At 44.1% G+C, this 21,335-nt stretch overlaps 1 protein-coding gene across 1 annotated transcript in view; it reads right to left on the bottom strand.

Annotated features, from left to right (window-relative positions):
* RNF11 (ring finger protein 11) overlaps positions 1-21,241 on the bottom strand; it is a 31,219-nt gene extending 9,978 nt beyond the window's left edge. The window contains exon 1 of the mRNA XM_069023385.1: positions 20,805-21,241. Within this exon, the coding sequence (XP_068879486.1) occupies positions 20,805-20,927 (123 nt within the window). The 5' untranslated portion in view covers positions 20,928-21,241. The remainder of the gene's footprint in view (positions 1-20,804) is intronic.
* Between the last annotated feature and the right edge of the window lie 94 nt (positions 21,242-21,335).

Genomic DNA, 21,335 nt, shown 5'->3' with positions numbered 1-21,335 from the left:
AGTGCTATGGCTACATTAAACACAGCACTTATGGTTCAAGTGAGATGGCCGCTGGAAAACTTGAGAAGTTGATTTAACAGCAAATAAAAACCTGAAGTTTTGGGGAAAAGAAAACAGTTCTGAGGTGGAAAAGGCTGAAAACAAGTATCTCAGACTGACTCCTTGGCTGAAAGGTGAAGTGAACCTATGGCGTGCCACCCACTTACTGCTGTGGAACTGCTGGGTAGCAGGAAGCAAAAACAAAAAAGAACACCCCAAACAAAGGAATGGAGTTAACATGTTTTTTGGAGGCTGCGTTCAAGCACAAGAGACAGGGGAAGCTATGATGGAAAAGCTGACAGAACACGAGCAGTCCACACAGACATCGGGGAATCGTTCACACTTCCTTTAGACACGTTTGCTTTCTGGAAAGGGTAAATATCAGTCAGTGCAACTTGTTTACAGTATAAATCGAAGGGGCAACAGCTAAAAAATGGTAGTATTGATCATCCTGGGGAACACACAGAGTCTGCAGGCTGCCATGACTCTCGCTGAGCCAGGCCCTGTGCAGCAGCAAACACACTTTGCTCACACCACGCCCCACTCCCTGATGTCAGACATGTGGGATCTGTTCCAGACACTGTCCCCGTGTACGCCCCAAACCACCCGAGGCTCGGACTCACCTCTGGGTACAAAAAGCTCACACGTGCTTCTGCCACCCAAGACATGAGCCTGGCCCAAAGCTCCCAAAGCATTGCATCACTGATAAGTGCATGCAAGTCCTCTGTATGAAGGGCTGGGTATGGATCACTGGACAGGCATTCCCAGGGAAGGATACAGGGATATAGGGGACTTCAGCTGGGCAGTGTAAGGCACCAAGGGTGAACAGCAGTGCACATTGTGCCCTGAACAGCTACTGAACCCACAGACTCAGTGCAACTGAGTAAGCACATGCAGTCCCTGCTTATGGTGCCATTTCAGGGAATTTGGGAATTAGGGCACAGCTGACTCCAGCTGGTCTAAAACAGCACTGCCTCAGGACTGTGGGTCCTGCCACTTCCCTTGCAATGGCTCCAAGGACACTGCTCTGACTGACTCTTCCCCTCATGGAAAGCAAACAAGCCATTGCCATTGATAGTACGATCTCTACAGCTGCTGGGAAAGTTGGCAACAGGCATGCAAAAGGAAAATGGGAGGAGTGCCCCTGTTGGGACTCAAGCCAACTGTGAAAACCTGACTCCAAATACTTAAAAAATAGCAAGAGTGCTAAAATGTATATTCTGGCAAGAATTAGGTCAGCTTGATGGCAATTCTAAGAACAAAACAGCCCTTCTGAGTACTTCAGGAACAATGTAGCAAAATTACGGACTCAGCTCTAATTAGCCAAGAGGACAGACTGGGGACAGGGGTCCAAGCCAGGGAGTAAACATGAAAATGCACATAAACTGAAGGCACGAGCAGTCAATCCATCAGGGGAGGACTGCTGAGGTATAAATACAGGCTGTACTTCAGTGTGTAAATAGACATGTATATGTGTGCATTTAAGTTTGCTAGTTTGAACTAACGAGAACATCATAACACATAGCAGAGAAATATTATGCAGAACTAGGAAAGTATTTTAGCAAAAGAGTGAGTAGGATATCAAAGGATCAGAAAAATCAAGTGACGAATGATCTCATCTCTAGGCCGAGCATTACTGTTCAACACATGACAAGCACCCTCCCTGGGCAAAGAGGGCTCTCCAGAATGCAGTTTAACAGCCTTGCCTAAAGCTCTTTTCCATAGACATCCAAAAGCATCCTATCAAGGTACATAGGTCCTCCTACATCAGGTTCCTAAAACAGGACTTAAACAGCCACAACAGTCCCAGCTAGGCTGAGAACATCACCCTTATATAAGGTCTCTGTGAGGTGTCAATTCAGCTTCAGAGAAGAGGTAACACAGGTAATGAAAACAAACAGGCACAGCAGCAGCAGCTCCCTCAGGATCATCTGCCCTTCATGCACTATCCTAGGCCATGACACAAACTGCTTTTTTGTAGCCACCCTGTTGTAAGCAAGCAGCAAAAAGAAGTCTGAAAGAGGACACAGTTGTTCTTTTTATAGAGATACAGTCTGTTATCTCACCAAAATACACAGAAAAGGCAACATAGGAGAGGGCTTCTGCAAACCTTGACAGGGACGGGGCCCAGCTGATGAGGCCAAGCTGTGCCAGAGTCTGGGAAGATGGGCCAGCAGTGGGCTCCCCCAGCAAGGGAAGCCAAGCAGAAGCCTGATGAACATTTTTCCATCAGGACAGGCAGCAAACAGGGCCTCTGCAGAACAGGACTCTCACACACTGCAAACCTCTGCCACACCTGATGGAAGAATTTTCCACCACACCTCACAGCAAACAGGGACTCAGGAGAGCAGGACTCTCATGCAGTACAAAGCTCTGCCACAGCATAAAGAAAGGAGAGAAAACAGATTGCTCTACCAAGGACAAATAACTTGGAGGAGAAAAGAGGTAGCAGTTCACATGCTACTGCAGAAGAGCTTCAAAAAGCAGATGAGGCTGGTGATGAGCTGGGTGTGTGTAACCACAGAGCAGGAAAACCTGCAGCAGAGAGACTGCTGGTGTGGGGCACCTGCTGGGAGACTGTGTCAGTGAGGCAGCCTGTGACAGCAGGGTTTCTTCCAAAAGCCAGGAATCTGTGCTATACTTCACTGCATCATAACTTTGTACTCAATTTGAAATATTTTAATTGCCTTTTTAACAAAGCCATCCTCAATTACAAATGCCTGCTCAAGTTGAAAGCTGCCACACCTTGGCAGTTTGATGGTACACTCATCTCCACAGGCCTTTTTATTTTCTTATTGGCATCTGAATTTCTAATGCAGAGTGGATACCCCTGAGATCCAGGTGTGTGACGAAGCCTCAACCCAGGCAGTGCAGCAAGAGACTGTGCACAGGCAGCCAGAAGGCTTCCTGGGGGCAGTTAAAGGATACATCAATGCTGCATTTTGCAACAGCATAACCACAGCTTTTTTTAAAGCATGTTTCTGCATCAGCCTGCTGGAAAGCCACAGACAAACAGATGAAGGCTCACACACACCTGCCATGCACCTCCAACACAGTCCAAGTCTCTGTGCGCTGCTGTCCCGGTGTCACTGGTGAGAGGGCTTGGAGAGGGTGTCCTTACCAACCACCCAGCCAACAGCTCCTCTTTTCCACCAAATCCTGGGAAACTGACTGGGGTTTTCTGTGATTTCATTCACATCCTGAGGCTGGAACTGGAGTTTGAATCGGGGCTGCCAGCAGCACCCTGAAATGCTGGGCTGTGCACAAGAGGTTCCAATGCAGCCCAGGGCGCTCCGTAGTGTGGACACTGACACTTCTCCAGGCGCCCACTTGCTGCCATTGCCCACTTCAGGGAGAATGAGCACACACAAAATGTGATCTATTTGTTCAGCATCATTTCATAATAACATAAATTATTTCATCTCTGAGTTAATAAGAAGCAGCTGTAAATAGCCAGAGGCACCGAGTCAGGCTATCAGCTCATCTCAGCCAGTCATTTATTAATCTTAAAGGAACGTCCCAGGTATTACATGAATATTTCTAAATCTCTTGGTTTGTTGGGGTTTTTTTTCAAGCAGTTCTCCATTTATAAGCAAGTAATGACTGCATGAATATCAAGGCACACTAAAGCTTGATGGAGCTCCACTTCTTGATGCAGTATTAGCAGTGAACACAAGGGCAATGTTTCTATTTTTTCCAGCTAAGTCTTGTCCTCGCAAGCAGTGACTCTGCGTTTTCAGCTCGCAGGGCACAAATCCAAGTGTGATCTCATGCAACTGTCAAACCTCTTCTAACAGAAAAAAGGCCTGTGCCAAGAACAGGTAGAGAAATCATAAATAGCTCTCTCAGGAGGTGGTTATACAAGTGAAATATTTCCAGAACACATTTTTTGTACTATTTTAAAGTTTTAAATGCACAGAGACAGTTCAATGGGCACCTGGTCATCTCTTTAATGTGTTACCAGACAACATGGGTTCATTTCACTGCTATGTATGAAACATGCAGCCAGTTGCTGGTGCAAGCAGGACAAATTGCAAATATTCAGCTTCACAGATAAATAAGGTACAACATCCACCACTAACTGTACATGCAAATACCTGGCTAATCAGCCTTTTCAATCTATGGTGTAGTGGGGTTTTTTATACTTATCTGTGGATCTTGCCTGCGCTGGTTTCACACCAAAAATACCCATGTTCGTTTCAGCACAGGTGCTTTCGGAGTAGGTGGTTTGAAGGGGGAAGTGAAGCAGTTCCAAGGTTTTGCAAGGGTGAGGGGGGAGATGGGCAGCACAGAGCCCAACCCAGCCTCTCCCATTTCATTTTGTTCAGCTCCAATGGGATGAAGAAAAACCTCTATTTTTGCAGGCCATTCCCCTACTTACACTCACTGTCATGGAAGACAGGGCTTTGTTTACATTGAAACTGCCTTTCTGAAGGAAAACCTGAAGTTTCCACAATGGATTCATCCTGCTGTCTGCATGGATCAGTAAAATCTACCAATGTCCCCACTACTGCCCCAGTAGCACACTCAGTAAGGATTTCAAACACTACCAGGGACATGGCACTTGAGCACCTACTTAAGTACTTGCCTGAATTATGGCTCAGGCTGCCACAAAATCTCAGAAGAACAGAAAACTGTTTGAGAGGAGGGACATGAAAACAGAGAGGGCATTTTTCTGAATATGGACTGACTGGTTGGAAGACAAAGCCCCATTTCACCCTGACACACTCGCATGAGGGCAGCTGCAAAGCCTGGAGATGTCCAGCCTCAGCTCATCCATACGCAACAACCCATCTTTCAGGTTGTGTGCAGAACACCAGAAACCCTGAACGCTAAATACAGCGATACACAGGAGGCAGTTTTACAGGTGGAGTTGAGAAAGTCTCATGGAAATACAAAGTTTATCTGTGCAAATTTAAAAGCACTAATTTACCAAGAACATTTACACACACATACAAGGATACAGCTCAGGTCCTGCACTGAAGTGTAACTTCACCACTCTAGGTGAGGTTCACGCTACTTTTGATGCTTCCCCTGAGTCAGAAATGAGAGCCCAATGTCACTAACATTAAGCTACCAACACACTCAGGCTTTATGAAAATATAAAGAAACACTTGTACTCACTGTATTCTCCTGCGTTAATGTTTAGGGTGGAATAACCATGTCCTGCTGCAACCTACATGCTCACTAAAATAAGTTTTGTCAGTTTATACATACACAGACAAACTGCAGTCACGACAAAACACCAGAAGGGAGTAACACTGAGCTTTTTTGGAGGTAAAAAAAAAATACACACAGCCCCAGCAGAACAGCTATCAAGAAAACCTGTGAGTTCTTTACGTTTAATTTATGACATTTAGTCTAGACATCTAGTCTTGTTACCTTGGCAGTCATTAGGGTGTAACTACAGAGGTAACTGTAATACCTAGATAAGCTCCAAAAAAAAAACCAGCCTCTTGCTCAGACTATAAATGACTACAGAAATATTTTAGTTATCTTTCTAGACTCTTTAGCTCGCCCTTTGATCCCTGAATGGAGACCTCTCCGAGAGGCAGTGGGTGCAGCAGAGTAACTTGGGAAGCAAAGGGCATTTAGTGCCACTCCTGCAAGTGTACAGGACTAAACTCACTCTGTCTCCTTACGAATGGCTGCAGTTAAGTGAAGTCGGTGAATGTGCTTCCCTGGGAACACCAAAAGGTTTGCTGAACCAAATGGGCAAGGTAACAAGATGAACCTGAGTTCCTGTCTTTATTTGGGATACCACCTTTCTTATGGATGAATCTCCAGTGCAGTAAAGACATGAGTAGAAATTACTGCAGCGAACAATTTTTTGTTCATTTGTTGTTTTGAATCACACAGTGGAAACAGAAATAAACTGATCCTCCTGGGATTTGGGCAGTTCTGTGTTCTTCCTTGGGGGCATGAAAAGGCTGGGCATGGACTTCTCTGTGAACTTTGGCGAAAAGGAGCCCAATGTTCATCAAATGAAGTCTGCTGTACACCACAAGCAAGCATCCTGAAGAGCAATTTCAGACTAGAAATCAGGTTAAAAAATTTTCTTTGCTCTGCTGAAGCTTTATACTGAAATTAGCCTTGAAATAACTTACAGGCCTGGTTCTAATTTTTTTATATCATTCCATGTAGTGCTGCACTCCTGGTGAGGTCTTCATTCATGTTATGGAATGGTTTACCCCAGTGAGAGGCGGTAACAGCCAGCAGCACGTGAAAAATGCTTGCCCCAAGGAGCTGCACATTCTGCAGATTTGGAGTAAGTACTGTCTCTAACTTCTGAATCCACAAGCCAAATTCACTGCAAGATTCTGAGAGGTCAGTCAATGCTCCCTCCATCACTTAACGCATGCCCTATTTTAATATTTTCTTTTTTTACTGTTGTTTTTTGTTTGGTTTCACTGACTATAGATGAGACATTTTGTTTTTCAGGAAAACCAAGTTGCTTGAATATCATATCCTCTAATAAACAAAATAAAAATAGAAACGTTAGCCCAGAAAAACAAAGGCTGAAAGGGATATAGGATCTCTAAATAAATCAGGAGTCTAAACATCAGAGAAACAACTAAAGACCTATTTGGTAGAAGATAACAAGTGCAACTTTGCCATAAATAATCTAGGATTGTGAAATAAGCTTCTTGAGCCTTGGTTCTTGGTTGATCAAAAGAGGCTCCTGTAGGGGTAACAGGGCAAAGCTTGGCCAGTGTCTTTCAAAATCATCCATGGTCTGCAGAAAATCACTGAGTATATACAAAATTATCCATATATCCCCTTATCTAGACACCAGAAAACAGTCCAATTCACACGCTTGTTAATATGCAATTTTCAAACTGTACTGTAAACAGTTGTTATCCAAATTGATACAATCTCTGATGCAGTGTAAGAACTAGCAATAATGCTTGTCATGTTTAACTCAAAGCTAATTTAAATAAAATACAGAAGATAATGCTCATTAAATCCAAGCCTCATTTTGTTGAAGCCAAGTCTGCAAACACTGTCATGCCCACTTGGAAGTTTAAGACAGTAACAAAACAAAAGCTTTAAATGTGAGAAAAGAAATTTTTGGACAAAATAGTTTTCCATTAGGAATTCTGGTTTGATCTCGGGGAGGGTTTTGATAGCCCACTGGTGGAAGATACCTACAGCAGAGCACAAATGTTCTTGGCCAAACCCTTCCTCCTGCAGCACAGTCTACAGGCAGAAGCAGGAATGAAGGCAGGGCTGAATGAAAGACCTTTATAAAGTTTATTCTGCCAGCCATATGCTAGCTGGAAGTTCCACTGCACCAGGCAGCTGCACCACTGGTGAGGATTTGGCCCATGGCAAGCAAAATGTGAGGTCATCAGTGACAAGTGTACATGAGATTACTGCAGTCTATGCCAATCTGCAGGCACTTTAGTGCTGGTAACCACTTTGCAATTAGGATTTAAAATAATATTTCTCTTACTTTAGTTGGCTGTATTACTTAAGTCTTTTTAAGGCAGAAAGGGCACTAGATATTACTCTAATTTAAATAGTTATATTCTGTCCAGCTGAAATGCATAACTGTATTCAAATGGAAACCTGGCCAGCATATTCTGTGAAATAATCCAAGGAAATCTTAGTGGTCTCATTCAGAAAACAATTTCTACAGCTTTGCAGTGCCCCACAGACCCAGCAATGTGGAATATGACCAACAAGGAAGGGTGTCCCCTCTGCCCCAGCAGCCCATCTCCTGAAGCTTTGGGGTTTTTTTTGGTAGGTCTCCAAGCTGAAAACTAAGCCTGACCCAACATAGTTAATGAGATGCAAAAAAGCTGTTAAGATGGGATTTACTGCTCGTGTTCAGCATTCCTGGTTCTGAATTCAGCTGAACAGAAAGGTTCTAAGCAAGGGGGATTGAGCTATGCAAGAGCACAGCGTTATCCCAGCAAGGAGAAGAACGGGTAATGCTGCATAAGTGGATGCAGGAAGAAGCAGGAAGATTTGCTTCTCAAATTTATTTTCTGAAACAGGATTTTGTTCCTTAATTTGCCTTAAGTAAGACTGGCTACAACAGGAAGCCAGTGGCCTCCTCTGACAGACACCAACTAGAGAAAGGAGTCACAACATATACAACAGGACAGTCAAACTCAGGCAGCCAGCCTAGCTCCTGCTCTTGCATACTTATATAATTTCTTAATTCTAAACATTTTAGACAACAGGGAGGTTGTTTCATTAAAAGCCACAGACACTGGCAGTCTTCACATACATATGCACAAAGGTAATCAAACTCCTAACAGCAGTGACAAAGCTTAGCAAGCAATGTTCAGGCTTTGGAAACCATCCACAGAGTCATAACTGGAAGGTTTGTGTGAGGAAGGAGGCAGAACAGCACCCACAACACAGATCAATGATGTTACTGTGGTCAGTTGTATCCCAAGGGACATCAGAGTCTGTTGCACAATATGAACAGGCTGTCAAAGTCTTCAGACACTCCTGCGCTTACCAAGTCTACTCACGAACTGTTAGGTAACACTAATGAAGCTTTTTTAACAAGAAAAATAGCAAAGAAAAGGACTCAAGCACCTTTAAAGATGGTTGTGACAGGCAAACTTAGATTCTTTCTTTCTTTTTTTTCTGGTTGTGGGTTTGAAGAAATAAATGTCCACATTAGAGATTTGTCCTGAAGCAGTAAAATCCCTTCAACTGAAATCACCACCCTGCTGAAGTTAGAAATAGCACCTTTAGACTGCATTTCATGCACAGACCATTCCCAAATGCACTCACTGCCCAAATCAGTATAAGATACTCATCCTGTGCATGCTCTGGTACCCAGTTAAAGCCAAGTATAGCCCTAATTTCAACATGGAAAAGCCAAAACTTTCCAATACTTGGAAGTAATAGCACACATCTAATACCTGACACGTGTAGACCTTTCCACAGATGTCGCTGAGTAAAATGCAATCTGTAGGTGGCAAAGAGTGCTGATAAATCCAATCTCCACCAGGAATTCAGTTCATTTCACTAATCTGACAGGAGGAAGAATAAGACAACCCATTTCAGACACTTGAATGGTATGAGCTGCCCCACCAAGCACCAGAGCCACCATGGAGTGACTGCAGAGAACATGGCTCCATGTGGAAAACAGGAGGGAAAAGTGAAGCAATCCCTTTTTGGCAGCAGTGGATGGTTAGATCAGACCTCCTTGTCCCAGAAACATCTACACACATGATGCTGAGCATGAGGCACATCACATTTTTGCCTGGTTTCAGCCAGTGGTCTGCTGAACTCAGAGACAGCCCCCAAGCCTTTCCTTGGGCCTTGGCTGTGTTCATTCCTGAGCCGGGCCTGTTGAAGTCATTATTTTTAAGTGCTGGAACAGGATCCTGCCATCAAGTTAAATGAACACAGATGCTGCTTTCTCCACATGCCAGAGGTGTACACAGCCACCCCAGGAGCACTGATGGGTTCCACCAACACGGGCCTGGTGAAGGCCCCAGGACAGGAGTATGTGGTGTCTTTAGGCAGTGGCACTTTCTTTAGGGACTTGGAAAGTACCCTTTTCTCCCCAGAAAGGCTGCAGAAGTCCAAACCACTCAAGCTGCTGATGCACTCAGATAAACTCTCCTGTATCTAAAAAAAAGCCTTATACTGACAAAAGGATGGGCAGATTTCCCTCAGCCTACAGTACACTTCACTGTTTGACTCAGCACCCTGAGGTGGAAACACTTGCTGGATCCCTCAACACCAACAGCCTGTTTGGTAGCATCTGTTATGTAGTTGTTACTACCATTTTCCCAGGTTTTGCTCTCCAATAAAAACACCACCGTGCCAACAGCGCTGCTCGGAGGAGTCTCCATCTGCGTGATCTGACCGGACCAAAGAACACACTGACCCCAGGATATCACGTTCTGAGTCCTGTGCAGAAACTCTTGCTGGCACAAAGGCAGGATCCAATTCACTCCTTAAAAGAGCTAGTTGGTCACTTTTCAGCTGCAGCACATTGAGGAGACAGAGACATGAAGTTCTGTGTTACAGCTGGAAGTTGGGAAGTCTGGCCTTCACCAGGCTGGGATCTGGCTAGGGACATAAGACAGACCCCCCAAAAAAGGAGGGGTAAAACTTTTCTACCTTTCCTACCTCAGCCTAAAACTATAGCTCTTTTCTCCTTCAGTTCATCAGCTCAGAGTAAATGACAGCTACATAAAGACACTTCAGGAGACACTATATATAGGGCGACATGAACTCTTCCCCAGGAAGCTCTAGATCTAGGTCATCTTGCTTCTTCTTCTGGGAGGCAGGAAAAACCAGGTTACTCATTGAACAAGAATACAGTTTCTACAGGAAATAAAAGATTACTTGGAGCATGAAATTTTGTGTGGATAGTATTTTTTTGTTTCCTAAAGGACTTTTAAAAACAGAATTTGCCATTAAACACTATCTCTGAATACCTGGCTCCATCGACTTTAAGCTGAGAAGCCCACTATATTTACAGAAGGAATGGGCATTCTTTGGTAAACTTACTTTCAGTAGTTTAGCCACACAATAAAATAAATACAACTTCAGGTCTCAGAAATTTCAAGGAGTTTGTCTCTATTCAGACATAAAGTAAAATCCCTCCCTGCACCTCATTTGTGATTCTTACAGATGACTGGAATGATTACACACAACCCAGCACAGCTCCAGGCAAGCTATCATATGAATTCACTCTCATGGATTAAGTACCACACTCCCATTTCCAATCCAGGGCAGGGTGGGAGAATAACCAAGCATCTCAACTCAGGTTTGGGCCAAAGGCCACCCATCTAACTCAGCCCAGCCACTGGGGGTACCGGGCCAGCTCAGCCACTGCAGCATCCTGCAGGTGCCATTAGCTGAAGAGGTGTTCCTGGGAGATTGGGGCAGGAGGAGTCTTCTCAGCTCGGGACAGACCTTAATGCAACACTACCTATGCAGTGCTTCTCACCAGCTTCCAATCAGCAGATCCCTAAAAACTGTCAAGTAGAGGTGTGGGCCTGTATTTCAGTTTAGTGACTACGGAGGGAATTTCATTGGCTCTTGTGAGCACAGTCAAAACAGCCCACAGAGCCCCAGAGAGCCAGGAGCTGAGAGGCAAAAAAGCACTAACCAAGAAAAGAATTAACTGTTAATTTAAAGTAAGTATTTTTGCTTGAATTTTAAAACTGATTCTGTTCCCTTCCAAGAAGGGTAATACACTTTCAAGGACACCATTCTCCACGGGACAATCCACAACTGCCTCAAGGTCTCCAAATATATAGATGCAACATTAAAGAACTCTGTGAAGCAGACACTAAAGCAATGTGTTTGTCATATTTCATAAGCTAAACTGAAGATATATGGATGCAACTGCAATACAAATCATAATATTTAAACAGAAAACAACCAAGGGAAATCCCAAAACATCAGAAACTGGCAATGGCAATTAAGCAAGTACTACTACAGAGCATAAAATAAAGTCTACAGATGTTAAAATATTAATTTCAGTGTCTTAACTAAATCTGAATTTAGAGCATTAGTTTGCTGAGCCTTTTATGTATTTTCCACTGAATACAGCAGTTCACTGCTTTTTGTTAAGCAACAGTACAGACCAAACCAGTTTAGCAGTTTGGTACATCTGCAGCCAAGCAATACTTGCTACTCATTTGTTCAAAACCTGAGAGCAAGCTCTTCTCCTTCTGAACTTTAAATAAAATTCATGTATTCAGGCAAAATAAATACTGGTCTTAATCTATATTACAAAATTATACAATGTCTGAATTAAAGATTTCAACAACTCTGTTAATAAAACACTGTGATTAACGTTTAGTGCACAGAACATGCTCTGTATCTGGCTTTAATTACAGTGATGAATAAAAGTCAGACACAGGCATTGTCCCAGAGTATTCATGCATTATACTGTCCCATAGATACTGAAATAATGGAATCTGATGCACTTTGATCTCTTAGATAAGCCTCCCACAGCTCTGAAACAGAAAGGGCAAGAGCACCCAACCTCATCCAATTCTGCAATGTTCGCACACTGAGTTGTAAGAGATCTGTATCCCCCGCTACCAGGATACATCTTATGGGAATAAATACAGAGAAATATTGCTCCATTTCCTTCTGGCTGGAGCTTGTACACAAATCATCTGGAGAGCCACAGAGAGTGAAAGTGGTGAGGACTACAGGGACACCTTACAGTCTCCACAGAGCTATATATCCTTGGACAGTAGTTATAATATATTTGTGGGATATATTCTAGTCTGATTTTTCTTCTGAAGAAGTTTTGCCATGACAAAGATTAGAAACTGGCAGCATGTGGTAGATGTAATGGCTAATCATGGCTGCAGGATAGTTGATTCCTTGCTTTTGTCCAAACCAGCACAGACTGACTCATTTTTTGCTTACAACGGGATAGTCAAGCAGCTTCATTAAATTTTATTAGTCATAAACCAGGCATTTCCTTGATGCTTCTAGGACCTCTCTTAGCAGTCCAAACTCTACTGGCAAGTGGGCTAGCTACAATCCCAAGCTCTGGGAAACTCAGCACTGTGAGCCAGCTGAGACTTGTCTTTGACTGAGGATGAAGTTGTCCCTGCATGCGCATTTGGCCTTGGAGTACACGGCACTACATGCGAGGACTGCTCCTGAACCATGCCTCTAGAAACACAAATTGCTTCATCTGAGCAAAAATCAGATGAGAGGAGATGGAGGCCACTCCAGTGTCCAAAAATACAACCAAGGGAAACAGGTTTCAGTATTGCAAGGATAATAGTCTGCACATTCATCACTGAATGCTGGGACTAAGGGAGGAACTGAATTTCCTGAGTCACGGTTTCTCTCACCCTTCCAACAGTTTCACTCCTCCCCTGGGCACCTCAGCTCTACATCATCCCTCAACTAAACCAGTGGCTAAGAACAGAGGGAGGATGAGAAGGCTCAAAAATCAGCCTGGCCTTTGATAGAGGGTACGTGTGCGTGCAAACGTGTACAGAGCATGCGTGAGCGTTGTGGCGGATCAGCAGAAATGCCCAGTGCAATAACCCAGCTGGTTGTGATTCGGCTGACGCAACTGCGGTTGAAAGGATGGTTCTTTTATCTCCTCCTCCAGTTGCCGCACGCATCTGCTCTTTGTCCGTGTCACCGTGTGTGGATCCTGGCCCAGCAGCTTTTATGCCACCGGCATTCTGACTTTCTTCTTCACTGATGAGAAACAGAGTGGTTGGCAGATTCCTATGGAGGGGCTGGTAAATAAAATAATCACTCTCTGTAACTGTTTGGTCTCTTGGAAATTGTTTCATTAGTTCATAGGGAAGTCATGGTTGATTTGCTTTAGTCCATTCCACAGATCATTATCTCCTCAAAGCACAAAAGTAGTTTATTTTTCGCGGGTCAGAAACTGACTCCAGATGTGCAGCCAGCAACAGCTGATCACAGCACTGAACCTGAGGTACATATGAGAAACAGAAGAGCTTCCTAAATCCATGGTGGTCCTAGATTTTAGGGAGGGCGGTATTGCACGTTTGGGTTGGCTTGTCCAAAAGAATGCGCAATCTTCCAGCATAGCAAAGATTCATCACCCTGATTAGGCACGATTTCTTATTACCATCTCCACAGCCTCTTCATTCCTACTAATCAAGCATCTGGAATGCAGGCTGCCAAATAAACGCTGAACTATCAGATTCCAAAACAGATTTTAGGAGACTTTTCTACTGCCTTAAACAGATCTTCTGATAAAGCTCCCTCTCTACAGCATCAGGTTTGTCATAAATTTCTGCAGAGGTTCCTTTTGTAATAGAGGAACACTATTTTATTAAAATCAAATTACCATTGAACACTTTACAAACTTGAATTAAATTACTGAGCATTCCTGCACTAAAGATAAACTTTATTACTCCTTTACTCCTCATTTTACAGTGAAGAAACTAAAGCACAGACCAGTTAAGTGGTTTGCTAAAGTTACAAACAGACCAGAAGACATTAAATAAGGATGATGATAGCTTATCCTAGGGCTGCTAGAGTTGGGTTTTTTGGTAGATTTTGTTTTGTTTAGTCTTGGGGCTGGGAGTTTTTTTGGTTGAAGTGCAGTTTTACCCAACAAGGAGTTACACAACTCTAGCTCTGCTGGCACAGGCTGCTGCTATGGCTGTCCCCCAAGAGACAGGCAGAACAAGGCAGCATCTTCTACAAAAACACATCCTACCTTCAGGGAGCAAGACACATCTTTGCTTCTGAGACCTTTGAATTGTCAGAGCCAATTTTTCTTGGGGTCTAAACAGAGATCGAAGCTTGCTTTGCCTTTCAGAGTCAAGAGATTGGTGACTCTTCAGCTTTTTCCCTTGAAAAGGTTTTATTCTTACTCAACCACGACATCCCTAAAAACCTGCTCATTTTGTAATTCTTTAGTCTCTGAGGAACTGTTTCATTAGCTCATAGAAAAGTCATGGCTGATTTGCTTGAGTCTATTCCACAGACTATTACTTCTCCAAAATACAAATACATTTCTCTTTGTGCATATGGGGAAGCAGAAACAAGGACAAGCACAATGATTGGAAGACACAAGTCTGCCACAAGCAAGAGGTGTTATTTTTCATTTCTTCGCCTTACATTCTGCAACTAGTTTGACTACAACCATTAACAGGGTCTGCAGAAGTGCTCATTAAGCTGAGCCTCCCTCCTTTGCTGAAGTGATGAACAGGGACATGGGAAGACAGGGACAGACTCAGTAGAGCATCTTGATCCAACTTAAGACACTTCTTGCAGAAATCCATGTGAAACAGAAAGCAATACTCTGTTAAATGTGATTATAAACATATTCTCTTCTTTTCAGAATCCCCCTTGGAAAATCTTCTGGACAGAGTGGTTAGGAACAGATCCTTACCAACAGCCAACTCAACAACAGTGAATCTAGAAACCAGCTCTAATTTTATAAGAAAGGTGGTAACACAGAGAACTCAAACATCAGCACACTCTTCCCATTTCCTCTAGCCATGCCTAACACATTTTTATCAGACTGTAGTTTAAAACCTATTTTAAGCAGATGAAACCTTACAATATTCAACCAATATTAATTAAAATATTCACTTAAACTGTTTATGAATGGGTACTTTCAAGACTGAAGTTACCCAACTCTGTGATACCATCTGGTACCCTTTACTTTAAGGTCTGTCTTCCTTCCTCTCTCTTCTCCCTCTGCCCCACCAGCTTTTTTCACCAGCAAAATGAAAAACAGCCCCTGTCAGCCAGCACGGCAGGCTGAAACCAGTACACACTGAGACAGGAAATACAGGTGCAGGTTTTTTCTAACTGTTGTCTAGAAAGGAAATTTAGGCTTAACACCCTCAAGAAACTTCTCATCTATAACTGATAACCAGAAATACAATTCTCTAGACAACTTGCTAAATTCTTCAGCTGTGGAAGAATAAGAAGTGTCATGGCATATTGTTCACTAACCAAATAATCTTGAATGCTATTATAATGACAGTTGTAATACATATATTTCATTACTGTATGGAAAATGAACTGTATAGCCCTAGACTGATACTTAAAAAAAGGTTTATTGCATTGCACATATAAATAATTGACCAGAACTGCAGCATAAAACATGGAGCACTTACAGCTTTTCTGAATGCAGGTGTCTAATTGTATCATAACTATTTATCAGGAGTGACTTTATCACTTAATACTTGGTCTTTCACAGATAAAATGTTATTCCAGAAAACTACTAAAACACTTCTTCATTTCTGAGAATGAGTTACATAAGGTCACTCAAGCAATCTCATCACTGAAGAGAAGAGCCAAACATCACTGGCTACTCTATCATTTCTTACCCATGCAGCAAACTCTCAACTTCAGTTCCTCCATCACTTTCTCTCCTCACTGCAGCTGATCTTCACCTCAGGCACTGCTGCCAGAAGGCACCAACCAGCAACAAAAACAAAGGGTTTGAATCCCTTTGAAGTTTCCACCAGACTAAGGAATTGTGGATTGGAGTGGTATTTCAGTTCACATCCACAAGTGCAACTGTAATTCACACACATCACCAAGATGTGGAGGACAAGTAGAAAAAAGGATAAGACATGCATAGGCAACTTTTAAATATACTGCTTTCTCTTATATGAAAGTAACCCTACTAGTTGGTTTGCTTTTTTTCATGGATAGCTTTCTGTATGTAATGTTTTCCCATTGCATCTTTCCCCCTTTCATGCTGTTCCAACATAGACCAAGAGTTCCAGCTTTGCACAACCACTCCGTGGTAGATTATAACCTGTTACACTACTGCACTCTTCTTTCTTGTACTATACAAGCAATCACAGATGATAAATCATTTCAATTGGGACCCAAGGGAATTTATGTTCAGCTGTTTCTATAAATGGGTGCAACTCCTAGATCAGAATTATTCTGGCTAGGAATTTTGAATTATATTAATTACCATGCCTTTGAAAAGACTATCAGAACACCGATGTAACATATTACTTAAGTCACGAGGAGGGTGTAACAAAGGCTTGGTTTCTCTGCTGAGCAAAAGACATCCAACACTCCCACCCATGGGGCAAGGTTCACACAGAAATGCAGTGGACTATTTCAACAAGATTCTCTGACTGTTCAAACTGAGCACTTCTTCAGCATCTCCAGGGCTGCACCTACTGTGCTGTACTCCTCACCAGCCTATGGCGCTGCCAGGACAGGCTGACGTGCCACCTCCCTGAACTGGGGACAGCTGGAATGAAGCATGACAAGACAGAGGGATGAGGACACGTACACTGTGTACAGGTGACACTCAGTTAACAGAGGAGGCCCAAGGAGGCTTTTGCAGCAATCTCAGTTTTAAGAGGAGCCATGAGACATTCTAAATTACACTTTCAAAACCTGCTGTCCCCAACAGCTTTTGGAGGATTATGGGAGCACAGCATTGGGTTAAGCTCATGTTTGTGATCTCTCATCTCATTTTGTGCCTACAGCCAAATCAAGTGAGTATCCAGGCCAAAAGGTTTTAAATTAATCCCTCCAAATGAAAAAAAAAAAAAAAAAAGAAAAAGAAAAAATCCACTAGATCCACTGAAACATTTTATCTGGGCCCGTAAGACAACACAAGGTGGTACAAAGTACCAGACAGGGCTCTGGAGTTTTTCAGGCAAGAGGGTAAAATATTTTATTAGCCTATCTGCCACATCAACATATCAAATGTGCTTTTAGTAGTTTAGTATCAACACCAAGATCTTGTGCTTATTTCTCATGCTTTTAGCTAAGTAATTTAGCAAGTGGTATACATCTTTTTTAGAAGACTGCAGTGTGTTTTGTCCACAGTAATACTTTTTAGAAACTTAGGGAGAAAAGGTGTAAAGCATTCCATACTTTAGTGTGTAAAAATACCAAAATTGAATAAAATGGCAAATTATTTCCTACAGCTATTAAAGAACTATTTAAGAACAGAAATATAAAACAAGGATTAAGGAAAGGGACACATTCTGTTCAGCAGAATAAAGTCTTTCAGAAGAACTACTAGAAGTAAGAGAAACTGAAAAAAAACCCAGTGAACTTGTACGGAAAAACAGCAGAAGGCATACTGCCAACAGATGTGAAGAAGTCATACACCAAAAAGGAAAACAAACTTGAAAGCATACTCTATTTTGAGGACTTGAGAAAAAAAAACAAAACCAAAGCTAACTCCTTCCTAATCACAGATTCCCTGGTTAAAAATGGAGCTGCATGTTCTTAACACTTAGAAAAGCAGTTGTAATTTCTGGGTTCTAAAATGGAGGCATTCAAAATTAGTGTCTATGAAAATGTTGGTCCACTCTTGAAATCACTTCCTTCCTCCCCACCATGAAAACACACTCTTTTTTTGGTGTGTTTTCATTATTTCTCACGTTAGCTGTTAAGCTCAACACACTGGAAAATATCTGATGCTTTAATGGGCCACTTTCTCATTAACTGAGATACCTGTTTAAAAAGGTACTTACTCTCTGAGGCCTTTCTGCAGCAGCTGGCAACAGGTACTGCCACAGGAACAAAGAGACAGGTATTTGCAGAGCCTTTAAATTCCCCATTATTCCATGTGTCCATACTGACAATCCAATTCTCAACCTCACTTTTGGAAGCAGGAATTTTACACAGCCAGCTTAATAGCACTCACTGATCAAAGCAATTTGACATGCTATCCTGCAATTATTACTGGGGGTACATTTTGCAGTTGGAAATCAATAGGTAAACAAAAATTATGGCATAACAAGATTCCCACGTGAATGCCCATGGCACAATCCTGTCAGAACATGAAAAAGTACTTTAAATGTCAAAATAATACAGAAGTCATCTTCCTCAACTGTGTATCTTTCACCCAACAAGCCTTCCCATAGTTTGCATACCTTGCAAGAGCTATTCAGGAAGTTGACACATTGTTGCTGCAAACCCAAGAGTAACAAACATACCAGATTTTAGTCTCTTCTAAAATATGTCCATTTTGCAGCTGAAATTTCAGCAGCTGGCTGTAAAACTGTTCACCTTCCAGTTTCTTGAGGCTAGTTGCCACAAACAAGTTTTCAAACTCGTTTTATCCTCTTCCTTGCTTTCATTCCTAATGTCTACAAATTATACACTAACTCTGGTTAAGATATTGAAAGAAGTAATTACCAGGATCAAGGACACAACTCCTAAATCCCCATTTGTAACATTGACTCTTAGCTGCCACTTGAAAGTTAAAATGAGAGACTTATTGCTAGCACAAAAGTAATAACTGGAGCATCAGCAATTGTTCATACTTAGAGTTTTGTGCATCTTGTAAATATTAACCAATTTAAAATTATAAATCCCCTCAACCTCAAAGTGCACAAAGCAATGCATAATATTGTAGGTAAGGCCTATTTTTTTTTTTTTTTTTTTAAGTTAAAAACCACTGTGGTTCAAAATCTGTGGAAAGAGTAGCTTTGATTTTGACTATGAGACACTAAAGGCTACCCTAAGGTGAAGCTTTAGGAACTGCCAGGATCAGTGGAGGAGCTTTCAGGACAGACAGTGATGTTCGACACAGCCAAGTGCCTGTGGGCACATCACCTGATGCTGCACAGCTCTCTCCAGCTGAGGGAAGGTTTGCTATGAATACACTCACTCGATAATAGACACCTGTGGGTTAATTTATTTTACTGTCTGTCATGCTCTCAGCCAACCATCCACACTTATAGACAAGTTCTTTATCGAGAAAAAATTTTAAAACCTCTGACAACAGAGAAAGAGTCATTACCTACACCAACTTTCACACAAGAAGGCCTGCATAAGGCATGTACTTGATTGGTGACTCTGACAAGAGCTAACAGGTTGTTTTCAAAGGGAAGAACAAGAAAAAAAACCTCCACAAGTCTTCCTAGAATCACAGATACAAATGCAATAAATTGCACAAACAGTCAAACTTTTACGCTGATTTGACAAAAATACAACGCAGTCCTAAACCTCATGGACCATTCAGGCTTAATTTAGAGCAACAGAACCTTTAAAAACTTGATCTGCCATCAGGAACTTTCTATTTACTGGACTTCAGCAGACATAGTTCAGAAATCAGAAAAAAAAAAATTCCTCACATCACGGAATTTATTGTAACATTCAGCTTTCGCACCCAAACAAAACAATCAGGCACACACTGCCAAGAAACATCAGTGCAGCTTCAGGGCACCAGCAAAGGCTGCTACATGTAGGGCTTCTCTTCAACACTTACAGGGCTCCTATCAGGGTGGAATTCTTGAACTTGCTAAAGCATTTGTAGATTACATGCCTGTCCGATTAAATACTTCCTGCAATTTTGTTAATTATACATCAGGGTCTGCAATTATGGAATGACTCCCATCCTAGAAAACATACACCTCTCAAGTCACCCCCCTAGAATGTGTGTCTCGATTGCCGTTTCTATAGATTCCTCTGAAATGTATGCTATTATCCCAGATAGGGAAATACTTTCAAAACTTCAACAGAATGCGCAGTTCTACCACTGGATGGTCTTCATTTTCATTTTTCAGTGCTGCAGACCGCTTGTTTAGGTCAATACACATTTCTATACATGGGGGCGGAGATCACAGGGAGCAGACAAGTGCAACCTCAAGTTCAGGTTTCCTTTCCGTGTCCATCCCCTCCAGAGGCGGCCAAGCGCAGGCTTTCACACCAACGCCATCCCCCCTCCACATCGGCGTTATCTTCCGCTGCCAGCAAAGCCATCAAAGCAAATACCCGGCCTTTTCCTTCTTTCCCCCTGATTCGTCATCAAGATGTAAATTAACAGATTCTCAGAGAGACAGAAAAAAAAAAAAAAACCAACCCACCGAACAATGGGAAACACTTCCCCGCCGGTGCCCCACAGGACGGAGGGAAACAGGATCCCCTGCGCTGGGGGAGTTACTTAGTGGGGATCAGATGCTGCTAAAAATACGGGAGCGGTGCGAGCGGGCCCGGACAAAGCCCGGGCAGGGCCCGCGGTCCCCGTCCCGGAGCGTCCCCGCGCCAGACGGTGATGTCACCGCCGGCGGCAACAAAGGACGCGGCACCGGCCGGGCGGCCCCGGCCCTCCGCCCCCCGCCCCGCCGGCGGCACCGCGCCTCCCGCCCGCCCGGAGCGCCGGCACCGGCCGAGACAAAGCGGCTTCCCCCGCGCTACGTGCGGGCGGAAAGGGAGAGGTTCGGGCCGCCCAGCGCCGGAGCAGCGGCGGCGGGGAGGCGGCGGCCCCCGGGGCGATGCGGGCCGGCCCCCGGGCGAGCGACCCCGCGAGCCCCGCCGGGCCCCGCTGCCCCCGGTCCCGCTCCCGCCCCCTTCCCTACCTGATATGGCGGCGGCGGCTCCTGATCCGGCTCAGCCCCGTCTCCGTAGCTGGCTCTGTCCGACTGGGACTCGTGGAGCAGCGAGATGTCATCCGAGGTGGGGGACTTGAGGCAGTTCCCCATCTTCCCGGGGGGAGCGCGGCTCCCCCTCCGCCTCCTCCCGCTCCGGCGGCGGATCCGCGCCCTCAGCCTCCCCGCCGCAGCGCGCAGCCCGCAGCCGCCCCGCCGGGGAGGCTCATGCCAGCCCCGGCCCTAAGCGGCTTAGCAGCAGCAGCAGCAGCAGCAGCAGCAGCCCGGCCGCCTCCCGCTCCGCTCCGCAGCCGCCCCGACCCCCAAGCCGGGGGGGCGGCAGGACGGGCCTCCCACCCCCCGTGGGGCAGCGGGCTCCGGTGGGTCCGCCCGCCCCGCGGCTGCCCGGCGCGGTTCTGCTTCCCGGTCACCAGCTCCCTGCGCACTGGGCTTTGTCGCACGGGCCGCCCTGGCTCCTCCTCTCACCCCTCCCCGCCGGGCCCGGGGAGCAGCCACGGGGCC

This window comes from Aphelocoma coerulescens, chromosome 8 (genome assembly GCF_041296385.1).
Source record: "Aphelocoma coerulescens isolate FSJ_1873_10779 chromosome 8, UR_Acoe_1.0, whole genome shotgun sequence".
NCBI classification, from domain to species: domain Eukaryota; kingdom Metazoa; phylum Chordata; class Aves; order Passeriformes; family Corvidae; genus Aphelocoma; species Aphelocoma coerulescens.
The sequence above is the reverse complement of the archived record's forward strand: the minus strand, read 5'-3'. Positions and strand labels throughout refer to the sequence as shown.